This window comes from Prunus mume, linkage group LG2, assembly GCF_029339155.1.
Source record: "Prunus mume cultivar Tortuosa linkage group LG2, ASM2933915v1, whole genome shotgun sequence".
NCBI classification, from domain to species: domain Eukaryota; kingdom Viridiplantae; phylum Streptophyta; class Magnoliopsida; order Rosales; family Rosaceae; genus Prunus; species Prunus mume.
The window spans coordinates 19422922-19442328 of record NC_142699.1 but is presented as its reverse complement, the minus strand read 5'-3'; the positions used below and the strand labels follow the sequence as shown (position 1 = coordinate 19442328).

The 19407-nt window shown below is 36.3% G+C and overlaps 4 protein-coding genes across 7 annotated transcripts; 3 read left to right on the top strand and 1 right to left on the bottom strand.

The window, feature by feature from the left end:
• Nucleotides 1-872: 872 nt before the first annotated feature.
• Nucleotides 873-4741, top strand: LOC103342031 (agamous-like MADS-box protein MADS2). Of its 4 annotated transcripts, XM_008245591.2 has the most exons (9): nucleotides 873-1023; nucleotides 1210-1403; nucleotides 2585-2663; nucleotides 3234-3295; nucleotides 3411-3510; nucleotides 3733-3774; nucleotides 3886-3927; nucleotides 4178-4323; nucleotides 4424-4741. In XM_008245591.2, exons 2-9 carry the CDS (start codon nucleotides 1219-1221, stop codon nucleotides 4515-4517), a joined length of 750 nt encoding a protein of 249 aa, XP_008243813.2. In that variant the 5' UTR covers nucleotides 873-1023; nucleotides 1210-1218; the 3' UTR covers nucleotides 4518-4741. The 4 variants fall into 4 exon arrangements, with proteins under 4 accessions (XP_008243813.2, XP_008243814.2, XP_008243816.2 ...); XM_008245592.2 differs by lacking the exon at nucleotides 873-1023 and having other exon boundaries at nucleotides 1030-1403; nucleotides 3892-3927; XM_008245594.3 differs by lacking the exon at nucleotides 873-1023 and having other exon boundaries at nucleotides 1030-1403; nucleotides 4441-4741.
• A 1843-nt stretch (nucleotides 4742-6584) lies between these two features.
• LOC103342030 (agamous-like MADS-box protein AP1) lies at nucleotides 6585-9462 on the top strand. The gene is made up of 8 exons (XM_008245589.2): nucleotides 6585-6995; nucleotides 7867-7945; nucleotides 8099-8163; nucleotides 8251-8350; nucleotides 8480-8521; nucleotides 8614-8655; nucleotides 8849-8952; nucleotides 9177-9462. The coding sequence occupies exons 1-8, from the start codon at nucleotides 6811-6813 to the stop codon at nucleotides 9274-9276; spliced, it is 717 nt and encodes a 238-aa protein (XP_008243811.1). The 5' UTR covers nucleotides 6585-6810; the 3' UTR covers nucleotides 9277-9462.
• Nucleotides 9463-9682: 220 nt separating this feature from the next.
• On the bottom strand, nucleotides 9683-11272 carry LOC148919794 (E3 ubiquitin-protein ligase). The gene is made up of 4 exons (XM_089047170.1): nucleotides 11135-11272; nucleotides 10809-11001; nucleotides 10570-10679; nucleotides 9683-10015 (listed from the first exon to the last, which is right to left on the bottom strand). The coding sequence occupies exons 1-4, from the start codon at nucleotides 11234-11236 to the stop codon at nucleotides 9989-9991; spliced, it is 432 nt and encodes a 143-aa protein (XP_088903296.1). The 5' UTR covers nucleotides 11237-11272; the 3' UTR covers nucleotides 9683-9988.
• Nucleotides 11273-11893: 621 nt separating this feature from the next.
• On the top strand, nucleotides 11894-13009 carry LOC148919793 (putative F-box protein At1g47730). Its single transcript, XM_089044436.1, is given in 3 exon segments — nucleotides 11894-12061; nucleotides 12064-12425; nucleotides 12535-13009. Coding segments are annotated over 3 exon segments (1005 nt in total).
• Nucleotides 13010-19407: the final 6398 nt, after the last annotated feature.

Sequence of the window (19407 nt, the reverse complement as noted above, 5' to 3'; positions counted from 1 at the left end):
CTTTTCATCAAAGTCCTAGACTCCTAGCTTAGCTAGGTATGTTTGGTTGGATCATAAGTAACATGATGCTGGGCAAATGCTAAAGCAAAGAAAGGTATGGTCTATATAAATTAATATACGTCTGTGTGTTCAAATTCGAATATAATTTTGGAGGAGCTTTGGTGGTCGGTCAATGAACCATGTGGCTAGGGATTAGGATGATGCTAGACCTTCCCACAAAATAGTTTGTTGGGCTGTCGATCGTCTGTATTTATGCTGATAGCCTTTGGTTTTGATGTCTCATCAACACACGGACAATAGCACTTGCCTAAAGTTCTTTTATTTATTTTATTATTCTTTTTTGTCTGTTTCAGGTAAAAACAAAAGAACTGAAGCAGGTTTATTAACTCTCCTTCAATTGGAGTTACATTCCCATTATGACCACCCTCTTTTACGAGAAACACTTGTGTAGAATGAGAATGGCAAAATAGTGTTATTTTTGATTAATTATGGTATGCCATATGCGATAACCTTTTCACTTGGCATATTGTGATTGGCAGATTATAGCAAAACAATGCTATTTCCATTTCACACAAGTTTCTCTGCTTCTTTTATTCTAAATAAAATAGTTATTTATCCACATAAAGCAAAAAAAAAAAAAAAAAAATCAAATCAAACTCTCAGTTATGTTGTGTTGTTAATTAAGCTGTGAATGTATAGGTGAAATGTATGATTCATATTGCTAGACTCGCTAACTAGTATGACGTCCAATAGAGGGAATAAAAAATATCTTGGACTAAGCTTTGGTATTCCACAAGGGTCCCCAGGGCCATTCTCCCATCGACACGTAGTAGAAACCCTAAAGTTAGGAATGTCCAAGATGGAGTTGACATTGCTGTCATTTTATGTAATAGACAGCTAAAAAATTGAAAACCTTCTTCGTCTTCTAAAAGAAAACCCAAAAAGAAAGCAACTCAGTCTGCTTATGATTCCTTTTCTATGTTCTCTTAAGCCAAAGCTAAGGAACACCAAACCAACAAAGAGGTAACAAATTAAAGTTCCTAAAAAAGCTCTCTCTCTCTCTCTCTCTCTCTCTCTCTCTCTCTCAAAAGCCTAACTTAGCTTAGCCTAGAGAGCAAGAATAAAAGAAAACAAAACCTAGTACCATATTTATGCCATAATATACATCATTTAAAAGATTTGAACATATTTATTACATACCAAATCCAGAAATTAATAATGGGAAGAGGGAAGGTAGAGCTGAAGAGGATCGAGAACAAAATAAACCAACAGGTGACATTCGCAAAAAGACGAAATGGGTTGCTAAAGAAGGCGTACGAGCTCTCAGTTCTGTGTGATGCTGAGGTTGCTCTTATCGTCTTCTCCACCCGCGGCAAGCTCTATGAGTTCTGCAGCGGCTCTAGGTGCGTTGATATTATATATGAGAGTTTCTTTGTGTTTTTGTTATGAATTTTTTCATATTTATAATAACAAAAAATGCAGCGTAATTTTTAGGGAACTTGGGTGTGTTGCAAGGTAAAGGGTGCCTTAATATTACAGAAATTGTTTGCGTATGGAATTCGAGATGGGGTTTATTTATTTATTTTATTTTAAGGCTTCTTGCTTGTAAGTTGTATGAATTGAACCCGTGAGACCATTTCCAGAATTTATGTGGATGATTATTATATCACTAAATGTGTACTTGAGAAGATCTAATCAAATATTTTGAATGGTTGATATGATCAATTCTGAGTTTCTTTTGTAAATTATTCAATGGATTGCACATATTCGTACTAATCAAGATTCTCTCTAAGGTGTGCATAATCAATATTCTCCCTAATTAAGTTACTAAGAAGGATATCTTTCATAATGAATTAACGGTAGATGTGAGGATCGAGGGTTGTCAGAATATATATATATCTCTGTATAGGTCCTTTTCTTTTTGGTTCAAGAAACGTAGCTAGCCCTTTGATTCAGTTTCATTACCCGTAATGACCTTACTCTGAAATTTATGGTACAAGTATATTTCTCTAAGTTGGAACAAACGTCTAGTAACCTAGGTTAATAGATTCGTATATGAATCGATGTTCGGATTCACGGTATGATAAACGCAACCCGAATGGATAAAGAAACATATTAGTGTAACCTCAGTGTGTACACCTTACAAAACAAAGTAATAAGGAATAGTGATTGGAAGTTTCAAACTCAATCAAGCTTTAAATTATTAGGAAATGCACCAACACAAACTATATCACAATCTTATAAGCTTATAAACTCTTCTCAAAGCCGCTTATTTTCATGAGAATTTCAATGGTGTTCCTTCCCTTGATGTGTAGCATGCCTGCTGGAAAATGTTCCACTAATATTAAAATGCAATTATACCTCTTGTAAAATTTTATTTTTACGGTTTCAACTCCCATTATTTTCCTCTCATACAATTCTCAAGATAAGATATCAAGGCTTGAATGGTACTAACTTTATTGTGACATGATTTGGGCCTTTTGACTTTCCTAGCATGTGAATGTACAGAGTGCATGTACCCTCTTTGCTCTTTTGAATTTGCATAATGTCCTACAATCCTTGCCTGCTTTCATTTTCATTTCAGCATGGAGAAGACACTTGAGAGGTATCAAAGATGCAGTTATAGTGCATTGGAAGCGAGTCAACCTGCTCAGGATTCACAGGTTGTCGATGGTTTATCTATTATTAATTGGCTTTAACTTTAAGAAGCATATAATGCAACCTATATGCCCATAAATTTCTTAATTATCCAATAGTACTTAGGCTCTCACTCTGTTTAGGGACAAGTTTAGGGCCTGTTTGATAACCATTTCAATTTATATGATAGACTATAGAGGAAAATAAGAGTGAGAATGAGAGTGATGATGAGATTGAGAGAGAGGATAAGAGGATGAGAGGATCGGAGGGAAGAGTAACAAAAGTGAACTATTTCAAATATATTTCAGTTTTAGTTTCTATTTTCACTTTTTTTTACTCATTCCTCCCTCCTCCCTCTCAATCCCATCTTCACTCTCATTTTCACTCTTCCATTCTCCCTCTTTTTCCTCTATACTCTAGCACAAAAAATGAAAATTAAAAACTAAAATTGAAATGGTTATTAAACAGGCCTTAATTTCTTGGTTTGGCTGATGCATGTTTGTATGTGCCGGGTAATGGAGTTAAATTTCTCCACATAACTGCCTCACTGATTTTTGACATAAGTAGTTGAACTTCTCTGGCATGTTCACAAGCAGAGCAGATACCAAGATTATGTGAACCTAAAAGCAAAAGTAGAGGTCCTACAGCTCACGCAGAGGTATATATGATCAACATTTCGATAGAATTAGAAACTTGTTTGCAAAGCACCCTTCTTATTGTTATGTAGGTCATATAATTATATTGAGTGTTCATTTTCTTGGAATTCTTTTTAGAAATTTTCTTGGGGAAGATTTGGGTCATTTAGGCACCAAAGAGCTCCAGCAGCTTGAGAATCAACTCGACATGTCCCTGAGGCAAATCAGGTCAACAAAGGTACGTATATTTTCAAAACCTGCTCCAAATTAATTAGCACATGTATCAGTTTCCAACGGAGTCTAGCTCAGTACAAAAGGGGCTTGATTTGCAGACTAATAATCTCAGGTTCAAACACCGTAGCACATTGATAGTGTTTGTGTGAAAAACCCCCTCCACACACACACATATATTATTTATTTGTTTTTAAATGGTAACAATTTGCTATTTATTTGTTTGCAGACCCAAGTTATGCATGGTCAGATTTCTGATCTTCTGAGGAAGGTTAATATATATGCAGAGACTATCTAATTTTTGTTACCAAGTATTTTTTGTTCTTTGCGCTTTCTTTTTGGTGGATTATGTTACCAAGTCTTTCAAGAATTAATTGCGCAGGAACAGATGCTGCTGGAATCAAACAATGAACTGAGAAGGAAGGTAAATAAATATACACTCAAGCTTGATCAACCCATGCTCAGCTACTTGACCAATATTCATTTCTATTTTCCATTAATCAAAACAAATTCATGTCTTCTCTCCTTATACTAAAGCTTTTAGTCACGTGAAAACACGATCAATAATCTACGAAAGTAACCCCGAAAAAAAGTGACTATTGCCAACATTTTTTTTGTAGTGGTTTTGAAATAGCTATACATTTTGGGTCTAAATTTTCATGTAAATTGGGCAGCTGGAGGAATGCGACGCAGCCATTGAAAGATATTCATGGACAACTGAGGAGCAAAATCAAAATGTTCCAAATAGCAGCCACCACCAGGCTGCTCAATTTGAGGGAGTCCTTGACCATTCACAATGCAACAATACATTGCAGATCGGGTAACCATTTAATCAAATTGCATTAATTCCTTGCATCTGTTTTTATTTTATAAATAAATAAATAAATTTTGTTCTCTTTCTATGGGGGATACGTTTACAGCTACAATCCTGCTGCAGTAACGGATCATCATGAGCTACAATCCTCAACGCAAAGTCATAGTGGATTAATCTTCCCCGGGACGTGGGTGCTCTGAATCTTGGAGCGATATTGTCTCACATGCAGAGAATAAGAGAACATTAAAGAACTTTGTGTTAAATATACCTGTACTACATTAGGATTTGTGCTTCGTCCTAAAAAAATAAAAAATGATTGTGCCCTACAAATTTCCTTAACTACATTTCTTTTAATATTTCACCGCTCACCTAATATATTATATATATTAACATACATTTTTATGTTTATTTGGTCATTTAATCATGTTTAGTTCAACATGAAACTAGTCATTGAGTGTAGCATAATTTTGAAACCCTAATGTATTTCGGAATGCATAATTTTCAGAATCTTGAGATACATTATTTCAACATGAAACTAGTCATTGAGTCAAATACAATTTTTTTTAAATTTTTTGAATATCGGAATTGATTTGAACTTTCCAAAATTGGAAATTTTCGATCCAACTTGCACCCTTAAATGAGAGTCATGTCATAAAACAAATGAGCAGAAGATTATATAATGTTTCCATTTTTTGTAGGACGGTGATTGGCCAAGGAACTAGTCTATATTGTTTCCATTTTTTGTTTACCATAAATCCACACCTTCCATTATTTATTTTATCTCATTATATCTTATTAAAAGAAATTAAAAAAATACAACAAAAGGAGGGGCAACGTACTATATTGTCTGTCACTCAACAACACAACATTGAAAAATGCGCCCCCCCTCTCGGCGCACCGTTCTAAGCAAACTCTCGACACAAGTCATCAGTAGAACAATAACTAAATGACTCAACTTAGTAAGAAATACGAAGAAGTTAGAGTGACATGACATGTTATTGTCAAACTTAATCATAAATTATTATTCTAATGTGTGCCACAAACTGAACATTTCCTTAGCCAAACAGGTTTAATAAATTAACAAATTAATCATTTTTCTTATGCAAAGCGATATTCCAAAGAGTGTTGCTATTTTCATACACCTGTTCTATTTCCATATCCACCTTATCTTTAAAATTTTAAAAACAAATTACCTTTGTAAATTGACTTCTACATCTGGATACTCACTTAACTCTAAATTAACACGGTTAAGTCAAAACAATAAAAGTAAAAATAAAAACAAAAATTAGAAGAAAAAAGGCCAACAAACAACCACCCAACACCAGGAACGGACCTCCCCTCCTCACCTCATCACCAGCCGCGTATTCAACATTCTTCAAAACTTCAAAACCATGCAATCCCAATTTCACATATTCAACATTCTTCAAAACCACACAATCCCAATTTCATAAATTCAATATTTTAGAAAACCTCGAAAACCCAATTCCAAAAATTCTACTACTTTTTATAACGCAGCAGACCTAATTCCACAAATTCAATCATTTTCAAAACCCAGCAAACCCAATTTCACAATTTCAATAATTTTCAAAACCCAACAAGAGGTCCAACAACGAGAAGGAACATGCGCATAACATCCTTGTGGCACTTGAGCATGTCAGGGTTTAGGGTTTAGGTACATCACACAGGTGGTTACATATTAGGTTTGGTGGAGTGTGTGGCGACTATTGAAATTTAGTGAATGTCCAAATGTCAATAATTAAAGGGTATTTTAGGAATAATGGTGGGTAGAAATATATTATATTATTTTTTAAAATTTAAATAGTGAGTGAAGAAATAAAATAAATGAAAAAAATAAGACAGAGATGGAAATAGCAACACTCGTTCCAAATCACTTTAATTTACATAAAACGGATATACAAACTCGAAATAATGATAAGTGATACACTAACTTGACGAATTAATGAAACCAAAAGTGCTTTCAAATACAAATGCTTAAACGGTCAACATCACGGTAATGTGCCGGGCGAGAGCTGTCAGTGTAAAGAAGACCGTACGATGTGTGAGGATAGTAAGTAACTAGTGAGCTACTAAATGAGCTCCACTAGAATACAAGAAAGATAAAATGTGGTTCCTAATACAGAGGAAAACGACGACACATTACACCCCAGCCAATCAGAACTCGACAACACATCCTCAAAACCACTCGTACGCCATGAAACCGCTTTTCCATCTCAACTCGTGCCATATTAATTATAATCCCCATTTTCCATATACTGCACATACTTTCTCAGACGCCTTCTGAGCTTTGGCTACAAGAAGAAAAAGAAAACAAAATTAATTCAGTTCAGTTCATTTGTTTATATATATAGGGTTTCAAGTTGTTTTCTTTCTTTTTTTGGGGCTGGGCTTGGATTTTGCTCTTGTTTGGGTTTTTTGGTGAAAGAAAAATTAAAGAGTGTAAAGTTTTAACTGAGAGAGATCATAACTGTTATCATGGGGAGGGGTAGGGTTCAGCTGAAGCGCATAGAGAACAAGATCAACAGACAGGTGACTTTTTCCAAAAGAAGAACTGGGTTGCTCAAGAAGGCTCATGAGATCTCTGTCTTGTGCGATGCTCAGGTTGCTCTGGTTGTCTTCTCCAACAAGGGAAAACTCTTTGAGTACGCCACGGATTCATGGTAAATATTATACATACATGTTTTTCTTGATTTCTGTGGTTTTGTTGTCTTTGTCGGTAGGGTTTCATTGTATAACTATGTCCTGACTCCTGCTGGCTGATCAATTTTTCATCTGATGATGCTGGTTAGTTTATGTTTTTAAGATGTAGATCGTGCAAGGTAATTTGCAGATCGATGACAGCGTACTTGATTTGATGTAAAGAAGTACTCTAAGATTATACGCTTTTGTTTCTTTTTTGGTCAAATTACTTCATGCGTACTTGTCTAAATTTGATCTCAAAATTATGTTAGTGAGGAAGTACTTGTATTTATTTTGGATCAGTGACGAGACTAAGCAAAAAACCTGTTAACATAATTAAATCTCCAACGAAGTTTTTGTCAGCAAAAGTGAAAATGATGAGAAACAAAGGAGTGGAAGCAGCAGGAAATACTCCACTAACACACTACATATATATATAGACCCTGAGAAAGCTCAAAGAAAAAGAAAGGGCATCAGCACAGACTAAAGTAAAATATTTACCATTTAAATGCATATAAGAAATTCTAATCAACATGACTTGAAAGTTCTTGAATGATATAATCTATCATTGATTATTAGCTAATTTGTTGAAGAATATAAGTCCCACATAGGAATCTTGACTAAGTAAATTACACTGTATAATGAGTAGTTCCACTACTAATATCACCGAGGCTTTTTGTCCCACCTACTCGGTTTTGTAAGTAGTTAAGTTGGGGACAATATCGGTGTTGCTAGTAGTGAGCTGCTGATCTGTTTCTCTGAAATTTAACATAATTAACATTTTGATTTCATCTTGATATATACTAATTAGTTTGTAAATTTTATGTATGTTGATGCGCTGATCATGTACAGCATGGATCAAATACTTGACCGCTATGAGAGATACTCTTACGCAGAAAGACAGCTAGTCGAACCCGATTTTGAATCACAGGTACTTGCCTGAAACAGAACTGTGCGGATATTATTGGATCTTTAGACTGCAGCATGCAGGACGTGTTTCTTCCTTATTCTTTTTTAAATGATTGATATGGTCTCTTGGTAATGTTGTACGTTTAATATATATATATATATATATCATGCGCAGTGTAACTGGACCTTCGAATATTCTAGACTAAAGGCTAAAGTTGAGCTTTTGCAAAGAAATCAGAGGTACTATTTAGTGCTCCAGTTACAAAAACATGCTCACTTTGTTTTCCTTTGCATGTTTTTATTAATTACTTGAACCTCTATGGGCAGGCACTATTTGGGAGAAGATCTCGATTCGTTGACTCTGAAAGAGATCCAAAGTTTGGAGCACCAGCTCGAGACCGCTCTTAAACAAATTCGATTAAGAAAAGTACTGAACTAACTAGCTAGAATCAGCCTCCTGATTCTACTTTTGAAAATAAACAAACACTTTAATATTATGTTACGTTGACTTGTATTTGTTTTGATGGCACTGTAAATTATTTTCTTTCTACTGCAGAACCAACTCATGCACGAGTCCATCTCTGAGCTTCAGAGAAAGGTTAGGACTGTTGTAGCATAAATTTTTTACTTGTAAAAATTGCAGCATCGAGTTAAATATGTTCGTATGTTTTCTTTCATTCGTTGTGATAGGAAAGGGCGATGCAGGAGCAAAATAACTTGCTGGCAAAGAAGGTAAATTGCTTATGTTCTATTAAAATTGCATGCACGCGACGGAAACTTCATGAACTTGATAGATAATCTTTTTAAATAAACTACCAGGTGCCACAATAAACTCATCAAGAAGTTATATATGTCTTTAATTATTTTGCTTCCTTTTATTTTTATTTTTATGGTTTCTGTTTTCCTGTGTGCAATTTGTGAATAGATCAAGGAGAAGGAGAAGGCCGCAGCCGAGGAGGTTCATAACTGGGAGCAGCAAAACAATGGCCTTAACATGCTTCCACAGCCGCTTCCATGTCTGAACATGGGGTGATTAAATTTCTAGGACCTATCTATCTTGAAATTAATGTTTTCATTTCTTTGTTAGTAAATACTTTACATCTAAAATCATTCTAAGTTACATGGAAATATGTTATAAAACACCGCTGAATCGATAAACTTAACTTCTTTTTTTCGGGTCAGAATTTATTTAAGTGGGTTTCCATTAATTAATTAACTTGCTAATCTGCAATTCATCATATGATCATACGCAGGGGCACGCAGCAAGATGAATTCCTTCAGGTGAGGAGGAACCAGCTGGACCTTACTCTGGAACCATTATATTCATGCAACCTCGGATGCTTTGCTGCTTGATCATCAATCAGTACAAAAAGAACAAAACAAAACTACATATGTTGGTTTGGTTGTGTATTAAATTTCTGGTTTCTTGGTTAATTTGAACCTAGACATTGCTAAGGTATGTGGTCGCAATCCAATCATTGACGGACTATCAAACAATGCCAATGAGGATTTGAACTTTAAAACTGTTCTATTTATTGATGCCATAATTGTTGAGTAAATATATGTATGCCATATAAACTCTATATGACTGCCTTTTTGTTTAATTTACCACCAAAAAAAAAAAAATCAGAAATCAGAAAAAATTGAATGGTAAATAAAGTAAGGTTATAGAAAATGTTTGAATATAAGACACTGTGGTGATGCACAGGAAAAAGAAATGGAAATATCATGGGAATGGACTTCATATATAAGAGAAAGGTTAACAGGTAGAATAACATTTATCTCATTTGGACAATTAATTTAAGCCGGAAAGTTATATATAGAATGCTTACAGAGCCTTGATCTTTCGAGAAGAAAGATTTTCAAAAAAGGAATGGAAGAATTGATATAAATCTAGGGTATCTAACATATGGATTATGAGCCTTTCGTGCATCTACTTCTTAGAGTTTAGATTGCTTAAACTCTTCCACATATATATATATATATACACACACACACATACTTCAGTTGGTCGTTGCTCTTCACTCTTCAGTGATCATTGCATGCTAGACATTTTGGTTAAGTCTCAAGACGATTCATCAAATAGCATCAACTGGAAAATCAATTTGAAGACAGTCAGGTATGTTTGGTATTCAACTTGAATCCAACCTTTTAAACTCAAAAAAGGAATTTGAGTCCAAAACAAAGAACACCAGTTTGGTAGCCCTATTTTTAAAAACTCAAAAAAACACTCCAATTATTAAAAACAAAAAATATATGTTTTTTTCCTAACAACCCATAAGTTCTCAAAATTTTAAGATTTGAAAACAGTTTTCAAGTTGCATACAAAACAAGTTTTTGAATCTTAAACATAAATTTAAGAACTCCTTGTTTTTGAGAAAAATCATAATTTTTGAGTTCTCTATTTGAATAGGATACCAAACGTCCCCTCAAATTCCTTATGAAGTTACAAATCCAGCTCTCTTACATGCACCTCACTCTTTTGTGAGGAAGCACGATTGAAACTTTTCTCGGTAGATTGAAAAAAAACAGAGTTGAAAAAGAAGTTGGGCGACAGTTTGGATTAGGTTATGTAAAAATTCAAACGCCAAAAAAAGATATTTGTTATCTATACAAGTTATAAGAGTTAGGGAAGAAATTGATTACCCTTCTGCAAATAGGGCAGTTTTGGCTTCTCTCCATCCATTCATATATACAAGCAAGGTGGTAGTGGTGAGAACACTGCATGGTTGTCTTAGGATTTTCAGGTGTGTATTCTGCAGTCATTACAAAAACAGAGGTGCCAAGTTCTTACCACCGAACTAATAAGAAGATAAATTACATCTTTAAAAAATCAGTTATAGATTTTGCCATATGGCACCAGAGATTGAGAAAATAATAATCACCTTCCATACATGTGGAGCATTCATCCTCATGTTCTATTGAATTTGAATCATGTAAATAAACAAGTTCTTGGGCTCTTTTTCCAGATGGTGTAATCTCATTGGGTGCTGTAGAAGAGTCTGGTGCAGCCTGATCAGCAGATGGATTGACTGACTCTTTTCTCCCATTCTTGATTGAGGCTGCAAATTCCTTTATCTAAACATTTAATGATAGATATCATTATCAGAAATTGATTAGAAGCAAGTAAAGCCAAAATAAAATAAAATAAAATATAAACAGAACCAAAGAATTTGGGATACTGCTTGTAATGGAAAACCCAGAAACATACTTTGTTGCACAAGTTAGGGATGAAGCCAACATCATTATTATTATTATTATTGGCATTGTCAATGTCATCTTGTACATGGAAGCAACAACAAACAGAACCCATGACACCGCTTGATCAGTTTTTAGCTTCCTTCAATCTGAACCAGTCCTCCCTTGCCTTGTCTGCAGTGATCGTAACAAAACCAAAAATATCTAAATATTTTAAGAGGCATAAAATAAAAGAACCAAATCCAATATGAAAAAAGAGGCTTGATGAAGTTGCAGAGAGAATATAGAAGAAAGCATACTTGATAGATGGATACTCAATGGTGACGCTCCCTTCCTTCTTCCCATAAAATCCCAAACAAATCAAAACAGAAAACAAAAATAAAGAAGCGGTAATTCAAGTCCTAAAGCCGTGTTATGTACATAATCCTACTTGTGTAAGGATACTGGTTTCCGCATACAATCAGTATTCAGAACTGGAAAGGTCAGCATTACGTGTGGGCCATTGTTTGTGGGCCTTTTCCAATTTTTTGGATTTTGGGTCGGGCCGAGGCCAATTTGGATTAGGCTGAGTTTTGAACCGACTCAACTAAAGTTTGGAACAAAGTTTTTGTATGTGTGTGTGTTCTATTTAAATGAGGGTCAAGCGTAAAGCATCCTCTTGTCCAGGGTTTATTTTCTGTTTCTTAACGTACTGTTTCTCTCTTGTTCCCTGGCTCTCGAGGTTAAACGTTTAATTTGAAGGCTTGTTGGTTTCGAGGTCGGAGGTCTTTCAATGGCCATAAAATGTGGTGCAACGAACCCGGAACTTGCAGACGAAATCATATTCTCTCATATACTCCCACGGCTACCAGCAGAGGATCTGATGCGATGCAAGTGCGTATGCAAGTCTTGTTCCTCCCTCATCCGCAGCCTTTTCTTTGTCGCCGGCTTCACGACTTTCACAGCAATGACACCACTAACTTTTTTTTCAAACGGATGGACGAGTTCTTCTCGTCAAAAATAGAGCAACAAAGGACTGTTCCAACACCCGGGGCCGAAATTTTCCAATTTCCGAATGATTGTTTAACTGATGTGCAGAGTGTCCATGGCTTGGTTTGTGCATCCTCTCACTCTAACTCTGTTTTCATACTTAACCCTACCACCCGAGAGTCCATCCAACTTCCCCATTCCCGTGTAATAGAAACCTGCAAGCCTTCGGTTACATATCGCTTTGGGTACATTCCAAGTACCAACAAGTATAAGGTTCTCCAGATCCTCTCCTTTCGTCTAGACAGAGATGGAAAATGGGATCTTCAGTTTAACACGTTCACACTAGGTAGGGATTATTGGTGGAGGCCATTGCAGGTAGACCCTCGCCATCTTCCTTTTGATTCTCTAGCTTATGCCTTTGACTCTTATAATAATATGACATAGTGGAAGTGTGTGCCTCAATGGGGCCGTCCATTGGATATACGAGAAGCCGAAATTGATAGTCGCATTTGACTTTAGAGAGGAGACATTCAAAGCGATCCCACTGCCTGAAGATTATGATCAAGAGATTGTTGATTATTTTGATCAAGGTGCCAATCATTATATAGGTGATGGTAATCCTGATGATTATTGCCATCCAAGTATGGTTAAGGTAGGGGGATGCGTGGGTGTGATTGTTGACATGTCATGGAAACGGGACAAGATCATGTTATGGACTTTGAAGGACTATCATAACCATGTGTGGGCATCAGAGCCAAGATATCTTGATTGTTCGCGCTACGTTGATGCTTTGGGTACAGTCCACACTGGTGAGTTTGCGCTAGTGCACTATTTTGTTGGACTTACTCCAGGATATGGCGACGGTCCACCCAGAGTGCTTCTTTATGATATGAAAAGCATGTTGAAATGTAAGTGGTGAGCTGATAAGAATGTAATTAGGCCTCTAAGCTAAATGGTGTATTCACTTAGTCACTAAGTTAGACAAGTGTTAGGCGTTAATCATGTAAAGTGGTGATAGCCACGTGTAATAATCCTAGAGAGCAGTTTTGGATGTAAGGCTATGATTCTCTGTGATGTAAGAGAATCCAGCTATTCTCTCTAACGGTCATATAGCTCACACTGAGCTTGCTCGATGATTGTCAGAGCATGCAATAGAAAATACACACTCGATTTGATTCATTCTAAGCTCTCTCCTCTCTCTGCGTTTTTTCCTTCTCTTTCAATCTATTCAAAACTCTAACATGGTATCAGAGCCTGGTTTGATCTTTTGATCTGGGCGTAAGTTGTGAAGTCACTGAGCTCAATCGAAGCTCAGCTAAGCATCTGAGAAGAGAAATTGATTGATTTGGACCAAAAGATGGCTTGATCTGGAAGTTCAGAAGTAAGAACTCCGATATTCTCCGGTGAGAACTACGAGTTCTAGAGGATTAAGATGGTGACGATCTTCAAATCTCTTGGGCTATGGAGTCTGGTAGAAAAGGGGATTTCAACCCTTGATTCGAAGAAGAAGACGAAGAAAGTTGAAGAATCATCGGAAGAAGAAGCTGATGCAGAGATGATTGTTGTGCTCATGAAGGATGCAAAGGCTCTGGGCATTATACAAAACGTAGTTTCTGACTAGATCTTCCCTCGGATTGCAAACGCCGATTCAGCTACAATGACATGGAATCTGCTCTACAGTGAGTACCATGGTGGTGATCAGGTCAGATCTGTAAAACTCCAGAATCTCAAACGAGAATTTGAGTATATGAGAATGCGTGAAGGTGAACAACTATCTGCATATCTTATTCGGTTAAATGAATTGATAAATTAAATGGAAATGTTTGGAGAAGTGTTATCAAACGAGAGGCTGGTTTAAAAGGTGTTAATCAATCTTAGTAGAGTGTATGATCCTATCTGCTTGGTGATTGAAAATACAAAGAGTTTGGAGACTATTGAATTGCAGGAGATTATTGCAATATTGAAGTGTCAAGAGCAACGTTTTGACATGCATAATGTGGACATAGCTGAGAAGGCATTTGGCTCTTTCTCAGTCGATACAAAAGGGCTGAACAAGAATAGTACCCAAACTGGTTCTGCTAAGTCTCAGAAAAATTGGAAGTCTAACAACAAACCATGAGAGTCTAGACAGAAGCCACAACAAGCTGGTGCTACATAGACCTCAAATGGATCACAATATGTGCATCAAGATGGAGTGAAGCCTCAATGCAAAGTATGCTCTAAATTTCACTTTAGAGAATGTAGATATAAGGGCCAATCTAAGTGCTATAAGTGTGATAGATTTGGACATTGGGTTAGGAATTGTACTGCAAACAAAGGAGTGCAGAAAGCAAATAATGCAAGCCAAGTAGAAGTAAGAGGGAATCTGGTTTTTGCAAACTGTGCAATTTCATATAAGAGTGCAAATGGAGAATGGTATGTAGACAGTGATTGCAGTAACCATATGACTGGGAATAAGGAGCTGTTAATTGACATAAATTCAAGTGTCACAGGCAAGGTGCAAATGCCAACAGGGGAGCTTGTAAGTATAGTTGGCATGGGTACTTTAGTGCTTGACACAAGCTCTGGTACAAAGTATATCAGAGAAGTCATGTAATTGCTTGGTTTGAGGGAAAATTTGTTGAGTGTGGGCCAAATGGATGAACATGGTTATCATTTAGTATTTGGAAGCAGCATGTGCAGTATCTATGATGATTTTTCTCTCAAGAATCTCATCATGAAGGTGGCAATGAGGAAGAATAGGTGTTATCCATTGTCATTGTCCTCCAATGACTATGTTGCACTAAGAGCCGGTATATCCAATTCTACCTGGATTTGGCATAAAAGAATGGGCCATTTGCATTTGAAAGGCCTACATCAGCTTAAGGAGAAAGAGATGGTACATGGTTTGCCATACTTGGAGGATGTAAATGAAGTGTGTGAAGGCTGTCAATTGGGAAAGCAACACAGAGAGTCGTTCCCAAAGGATCAAGCATGGAGAGCATGTACACCTCTTGAGCTAATACACATGGACTTGTGTGGACCAATGCAAAATGAGTCCCTAGCATGTAATAAATACTTTATGCTGCTCATAGACGATTGTACAAGGATGACTTAGGTCTACTTCTTGAGATACAAGTCGGATGCACTAAACTATTTTTGAAAATTCAAGTCTATGATGGAGTTGCAAAGTGGTTACAAAGTATAATGTGTTCGAAGTGATAGAAGGGTGAGTTCACATCTAGTGAATTCAATAAACTATGTGAAAATGCAGGAATTCAAAGACAGTTCTCCATGACTTACATACCCCAGCAAAATGGAGTGGTAGAAAGGTCGAATAGAATAGTGGTAGAGATGGCTAAGGCTATGTTACATGAGAAGGAGTTGCCTTATTACTTATGGGAAGAAGCTGTACACACTGCAGTGTACATTTTGAACAGGTGTCCTACTAAGGCTCTTAGAGACAAAACTCCTTTTGAAGCTTATAACACAAGAAAACCAGGTGTTGATCATTTGAAGGTATTTGGCAGTGTGTGTTTTGTGCATAAACCAGAACAAAGTAGACAGAAATTGGATGCCAAAAGCACAAGGGGAGTGTTTGTTGGATATGCAACCTGTGAGAAGGGTTATAGAGTGTTTGATCCTGTAACTAGAAAACTACTACTGTCAAGAGATGTTGTATTTAAGATGAAGGAGCAACTTGGAATTGGAAGGAAGCGACTGAAAATTCTGTGGTTATGGTGAATCATGAAGAGCAGCCTAGGAATTCTCAAGTGGAATCATTTGAAACATATAAAGGAAACTGAAATTCTGGTTTCATACCTAGAGATTCAGTCTCCTATGAAGAATCAAGCAAGGCAAGCAGCAGATTGGAAGACACTCAGAACTTCGATCATACTCCATTGAAATGGAGGAAGTTGGATGATATTTTAGCACAATGCAATCTGTGTACAATGTAGCTTGAGAAGTTTGAAGAAGCTGTGAAGGATGAGTCATTGATGAAGGCAGTGAAAGATGAGTTGAACATGATAGAAAAGAATGATACATGGGAGCTTGTTGACAGACCTATGGATAAACCAGTTATTGGAGTTAAATGGGTGTTTAAAACTAAGCTAAATCTGGACGGTTCAGTGCAGAAGAATAAGGCAAGACTGGTGGCTAAAGGATACTCACAAAAATCAGGGGTAGACTACAATGAAACATTTGCATCAGTGGCTAGATTAGACACAATCCGAACTCTAATTGCACTAGCAGCTCAGAAGGGTTGGCAATTGTATTAATTAGATGTTAAGTCAGCCTTCCTAAATGGCATCTTAGAGGAAGAAGTGTATGTAGATCAGCCGGAGGGATTTGTGGTGAAGGGGAGTGAAAGCAAGGTTTACAAGCTGCACAAAGCTTTATATGGCTTGAAACAGGCGCCAAGAGCTTGGTATAGTGAAATTTATGGTTATTTTGCTGAGTGTGGTTTCACCAAGAGCCAAAGTGAGGCTACTCTTTATGTCAAAACAAGAGGTGAAGCAAGCATCTTGATAGTATATATTTATGTAGATGATATAGTCTACACTGGAAATGATCAAGAAATGTTAGAAGACTTCAAGAAGGACATGAAGGAGAAATATGAAATGACTGATCTGGGGCTTTTGCATCACTTCTTGGGAATAAGAGTAATTCAAACACCAACAAGCATATTCATTCATCAGAAGAAATATGCAACAACTCTGTTAAGCAGATTTGGCTTGAGTGAGTGTAAGCAGGTATATATTCCACAAGTCACCTCAGAGAAACTAAGTAAGGATGATGGGAGTGGCTTGACAAGTGAAGAGCAATACAGAAGGATTGTTGGAAGTCTGCTGTATCTCACAGCTACTAGACTCGACATTATGTTTGCAGCTAGTTTGCTTGCAAGGTTCATGCATTGTTTCATTAGCAAACATCTTGGAACAGCAAAACGTTCTTAGATATGTAAAAGGAACTCTGGATTATGGTCTGGAGTATGTGAAAGGAAAAGAGGCAGTCCTAATTGGCTATTGTGATAGTGATTGGAGTGGTTCAATGGATGATAGTAAGAGCACTTCTGGATATGCATTTTCTTTTGGTAGTGGAGTGTTTGCTTGGTCCTCAGTCAAGCAAAATTGTGTTGCACTCTCTATTGCAGAAGCGGAATACATCAGTGCCTCTGAAGCAACAACACAAGCTATTTAGTTGAGATTTATCCTAGAAGACTTTGGAGAACTTCAAACAGAAGCTAGACCTCTACACCGTGACAACATTTCAGCTATTGCCATTACAAGGAATCTTGTGTTTCATCAGAAAACCAAGCATATTGATCGGAGGTATCATTTTATTAAAGATGCTTTGCAAGAAGGAACTGTGGATCTGATTTATTGTCCCACAAATGAGTAGTTAGCAGATATCTTTACAAAGGCCTTGGCTAAGGATCGTTTCTGCTATCTCAGAGAGAAACTTGGTCTAAAATCAGCTCACAACTTAAAGGGGAGTGTTGAAATGTAAGTGGTGAGCTGATAAGAATGTAATTAGGCCTCTAAGCTAAATGGTGTATTCACTTAGTCACTAAGTTAGACAAGTGTTAGGCTTTAGTCATGTAAAGTGGTGATAGCCACGTGTAATGATCCTAGAGAGCAGTTTTGGATGTAAGGCTGTGATTCTCTGTGATGTAAGAGAATCCAGCTATTCTCTTTAATGGTCATATAGCTCACACTGAGCTTGCTCGATGATTGTCAGAGCATGCAATAGAAAATACACACTCGATTTGATTCATTCTAAGCTCTCTCCTCTCTCTGCGTTTTTTCCTTCTCTTTCAATCTATTCAAAACTCTAACAGAGCAAACAATATAGAATAATTGATTTTGTTTTTGTTTTTCTGGAAGATGATGATTGGGGAGATGAGCTTCCAATTAAGTTAATTACTATTTATGATGATAGCATTGTCCCCTTAAAATGAGAGGGATTACCTTATATAGCCATGCTCTTTTTTGTTCTCATGAGTTAGGTATAATGTTCTATTTGCCGTCATCTATTAGCAAATTTCACTGTATTTTGCTAATTTCTTTTTTTCTTTTTCTTTTAAGGGTAATAAAATCTAGATATTGTTAGGATTAATCTGTCTTTCTGGGGCACTCTATTTTTCTATTAATACAGTATAGCAATTCTCGTATGTGTATTGGAATTTGGATAGTATATATATGTTAAGGAATAATATTTTGAGACTAGTTTCTTGTTCCTAACCTAATAAACCAATGCCGAATGCCGATGCTTCATTCATTCTTCCCATAAAATCCCAAACAAACCAAAACATAAAACAAAAATAAAGAAGTGGCCGGTAAAGAGTAGAAAAGCAAAACTCATGTCCTAGCCTTTTGCAACTTTTTGGATTTTGGATCGGGACCAACTCAATTGAACGTGCGGCCCAAATGTACAACGGCATTCAATTAGGATTTTTAAGTAATTAATAAAAGTCTGATGACATTTAATTATGATTTTTAAATAATCAATACAAGTCCGGTTATATTCAATTAAGATTTTTAAAAGATAAGAAAATGTAATGTGGTATCCAAAAACTTACCAATTATGGTGTATTGTGTGAGACTTTTGAGGCTGTGATATACATATCATATCACACCCTCCTATGCATGATTCTCATATATATTCTCAATTTTTTTTTATCTCCACTATTTTTTTCATGCTTTTTACTGTAAAAAAAAAATAATAATAAATCATAAGAGAGACGATAAAGGGCCCACATCACAGCACACTCCCCATTTTTCCTTTCCTCCTTTCTCTCTCTCTCAGTGTACAGTAAACAACCACAATATTTTTCCCCAGAAAAACAACCACCACTTTTCTTAAGACGGCAGAGTGATTATTATTGGTATTGTTAGGGGTAAACAACACCATCCCTTGAAACAACGAATCCATCTCATCTTTCTCCATATGATTTGGCTACCCCTAAATCCAAAACTAAAATCTTCCAAATCCAATGAACCAGCAAAATATGAATCAATCAAAATATGACAAAAGAAAATACGGAATTGCTTGCTCTTAGTCCCAATGTCAAAACTCAAAGCTTGCCTCTTTGATTTTTGATTGGTGTGGCTGATTGGTTACTAGTACTAGTGCGCTGCAAAAGAAAAGATTTTGAGAAGGATGAGGCAAGCACCTTTTAAGAGTGGTGGTGAGCATACACCTTTGGTTAATGTGGTGAGCAAAAATGCTCCCATAGAAATATAAAGTAAAATCCTATAATTGTAATCTATTAAAATCATAAGTAAAATCATGTAATTGCAATGTATTAAAATCATAAGTAAAATCATATAATTA

What these genes read in the sequence shown, in the direction of transcription:
- LOC103342031 (XM_008245591.2), top strand. Translation starts at nt 1,219, where the DNA reads ATGGGAAGAGGGAAGGTAGAGCTGAAGAGGATCGAGAACAAAATAAAC. An exon ending in GTCCTACAGCTCACGCAGAG is followed by an intron (nt 3,296 to 3,410) that starts GTATATATGATC and finishes AATTCTTTTTAG; the next exon opens with AAATTTTCTTGGGGAAGATT. An exon ending in AACAATACATTGCAGATCGG is followed by an intron (nt 4,324 to 4,423) that starts GTAACCATTTAA and finishes ATACGTTTACAG; the next exon opens with CTACAATCCTGCTGCAGTAA.
- LOC148919794 (XM_089047170.1), bottom strand. Translation starts at nt 11,236, where the DNA reads ATGGGTTCTGTTTGTTGTTGCTTCCATGTACAAGATGACATTGACAAT. An exon ending in TCCCTAACTTGTGCAACAAA is followed by an intron (nt 11,002 to 11,134) that starts GTATGTTTCTGG and finishes TTAAATGTTTAG; the next exon opens with ATAAAGGAATTTGCAGCCTC. An exon ending in ATGCTCCACATGTATGGAAG is followed by an intron (nt 10,680 to 10,808) that starts GTGATTATTATT and finishes TAATGACTGCAG; the next exon opens with AATACACACCTGAAAATCCT.
- LOC103342030 (XM_008245589.2), top strand. Translation starts at nt 6,811, where the DNA reads ATGGGGAGGGGTAGGGTTCAGCTGAAGCGCATAGAGAACAAGATCAAC. An exon ending in GAGTACGCCACGGATTCATG is followed by an intron (nt 6,996 to 7,866) that starts GTAAATATTATA and finishes GATCATGTACAG; the next exon opens with CATGGATCAAATACTTGACC. An exon ending in AACAAATTCGATTAAGAAAA is followed by an intron (nt 8,351 to 8,479) that starts GTACTGAACTAA and finishes TTTCTACTGCAG; the next exon opens with AACCAACTCATGCACGAGTC.